At 45.1% G+C, this 2,020-nt stretch overlaps 1 protein-coding gene across 1 annotated transcript; it reads right to left on the bottom strand.

Moving 5' to 3' along the window:
* Nucleotides 1–378: 378 nt before the first annotated feature.
* Nucleotides 379–950, bottom strand: LOC131881176 (uncharacterized). Its single transcript, XM_059227956.1, has 2 exons — nt 809–950; nt 379–746 (listed from the first exon to the last, which is right to left on the bottom strand). The coding sequence occupies exons 1-2, from the start codon at nt 828–830 to the stop codon at nt 379–381; spliced, it is 390 nt and encodes a 129-aa protein (XP_059083939.1). The 5' UTR covers nt 831–950.
* Between the last annotated feature and the right edge of the window lie 1,070 nt (nt 951–2,020).

Raw genomic sequence — 2,020 nt, forward strand, 5'->3', positions numbered from 1 at the left:
CACTGGATCAATCCAGGGCTACTTCTCCCTCTGGATGAGCGTGTAGCCAAGTACGTATAGGTTTGAGGCGTCGGTAACCAATGACAAGGCGAACTTTGCCATTGGGCCTTGGGACGTAGTGGGCTGGAAATACCTTTAGGGTGGGCTCAGTCTCTTGGACCATGACTCACGAGTCCATGAGTTCAGATATGAGATTCAGCGCATCCTCTTTGTAGTGTAATGGGACTTGTGCAATGGTTACATGAAGTAATTTAATGAGCGGGGAAGTGAATGGGGAATTGTTAAAATCTTTATTGCTCTTTAATATGATGTTTAGAGGTCTGCCTTGTTTCAGTTTTCCGGCGGCGTCACCGAGCATTGTCCCCAGAGCGCCCCTCATCAGATCATCCTCAGCTCGGCATTCAGGCGCTTGATGGCGACGCTGACCGATTTCCCCAAGGTTGCCGAAAGAGTGTGCTTGTCAATGGGCACCTTGAGCTCGGCAGAACCGTCCTCCGGATTGGCCAGAGCTTGAGCTTCTCCATGAGCTTGGTCAATTGTGGCCACAATCTTATGGCATAATGTGGGCACGGATTTGGCGCTGGCGGGGGCGGATATGCGGGCAATTTCGGGCGTGGTGGTGGGCTGGCACTCATATATGGCGGGGAAGCTTTGGTGGAGGACTCCCAGGGCCTTCACGTCTCTTGACTGCTTCAATGCTGGGTGTAGAGCCGCTAGGAGCGGACACCATGAGAGGCAGCCTTTTTCTAGGGTGACCAATGACAGATGAAAATGATGGAACAGTAGAAAGTTCTTCCATGCAACATACCTCTACAACGATTATATCGCATTTTTTCCGTCAAGTAGGGTCTTTCATTCTTCTTTAAGCTTGACCAGCCAGCCGATTTGACGATTCGGCGGACAGAAAATTTAGACCTTCCCGTCTGACCCGACACTGCCTAGAGGCTCAACTCTGGATTTGCTTTAAGCCTTTTCTTTTTTTCTCTTATGGCACGAGGAGTTCGAAAAAACCTTGGTCGACCCTGGGATCTCTTCTTATTAATTGGCAATTTTTTTTAATTAACATTTTAATGACAGAAACAGCGCTCCGGCTAGCACTGGTGATCTTGGCTATCTCATGTACTGATACGCCCGCACAAAGGAGGGGCGTCAATGGCCTCATTTGCGGTTCACCATTTTCATGGGCTTAGTCACTAAATTTGTGAACCCTTTTCTAAGATCGATTTACGCCTTGAATCACGCCGGTCGATCTATTTTTGACATCCTCATTAACTTTTTTGTTTTGAATTTGGAAGAATAAATGTGACCAATCTTGTTCATTCTGACGCACAGGGTACAACGAGCGCAAGAGGGTAAGTTAATTTGGAAATTTTGTGCGTAAACATTCTCAAATCTAAGAGCCTTCCCCTAAAACTAATCAACCTGAAGAAACCGTTGGCAAGTTTCTCGAAGTTAATAATGCCTAAGCGAAGCCTTCCATCAATATCAGGTTCAAGCGGTCTTGGAGAGTAGCCTTGTATGGGAAAAGGAGAACAAGAAATGGCTAGGTGCCCGTGCCTGGTGTTTTGTTCTAACCGTAACTTCAGTTCTATAGCATTCAGTTGTGTTTTGTTTGGACATCTCGTCCATAGCTTACCCTGGTGTCCCCCCTCAGAACGTGATCTCGACGTCTGCCATTGGAATGAAAATATCAGAAACATGCTTTGTTTGAAAGTAACATCTTCAAACAATGATTGACTCTATCAAAACAAAAGTATTTGGATTATATTTTCTAATCCTTTCGTTCTCAATAAGACATATTTAGCTCTTGCTTTTGTTCAATGTACAGTATCTCGTGATTTCTGGGTCTCAGCTTAAAGATGACAGATATCTCAAAAGGCCCTTGTGTCAGATGGCGCCAATTTGGAATCCAGTACTTTGGTTTCAGCTAGTGCCCTGCATTTTAAAATTCTAAATACAGGTCACTAGTTCAACCAAGCCACTTAACACATTGTTTTGGACAAATTTTGAACACATTTTG

The sequence above is a fragment of the Tigriopus californicus genome, chromosome 5 (assembly GCF_007210705.1).
Source record: "Tigriopus californicus strain San Diego chromosome 5, Tcal_SD_v2.1, whole genome shotgun sequence".
Classification (NCBI taxonomy): Eukaryota; Metazoa; Arthropoda; class Copepoda; order Harpacticoida; family Harpacticidae; genus Tigriopus; species Tigriopus californicus.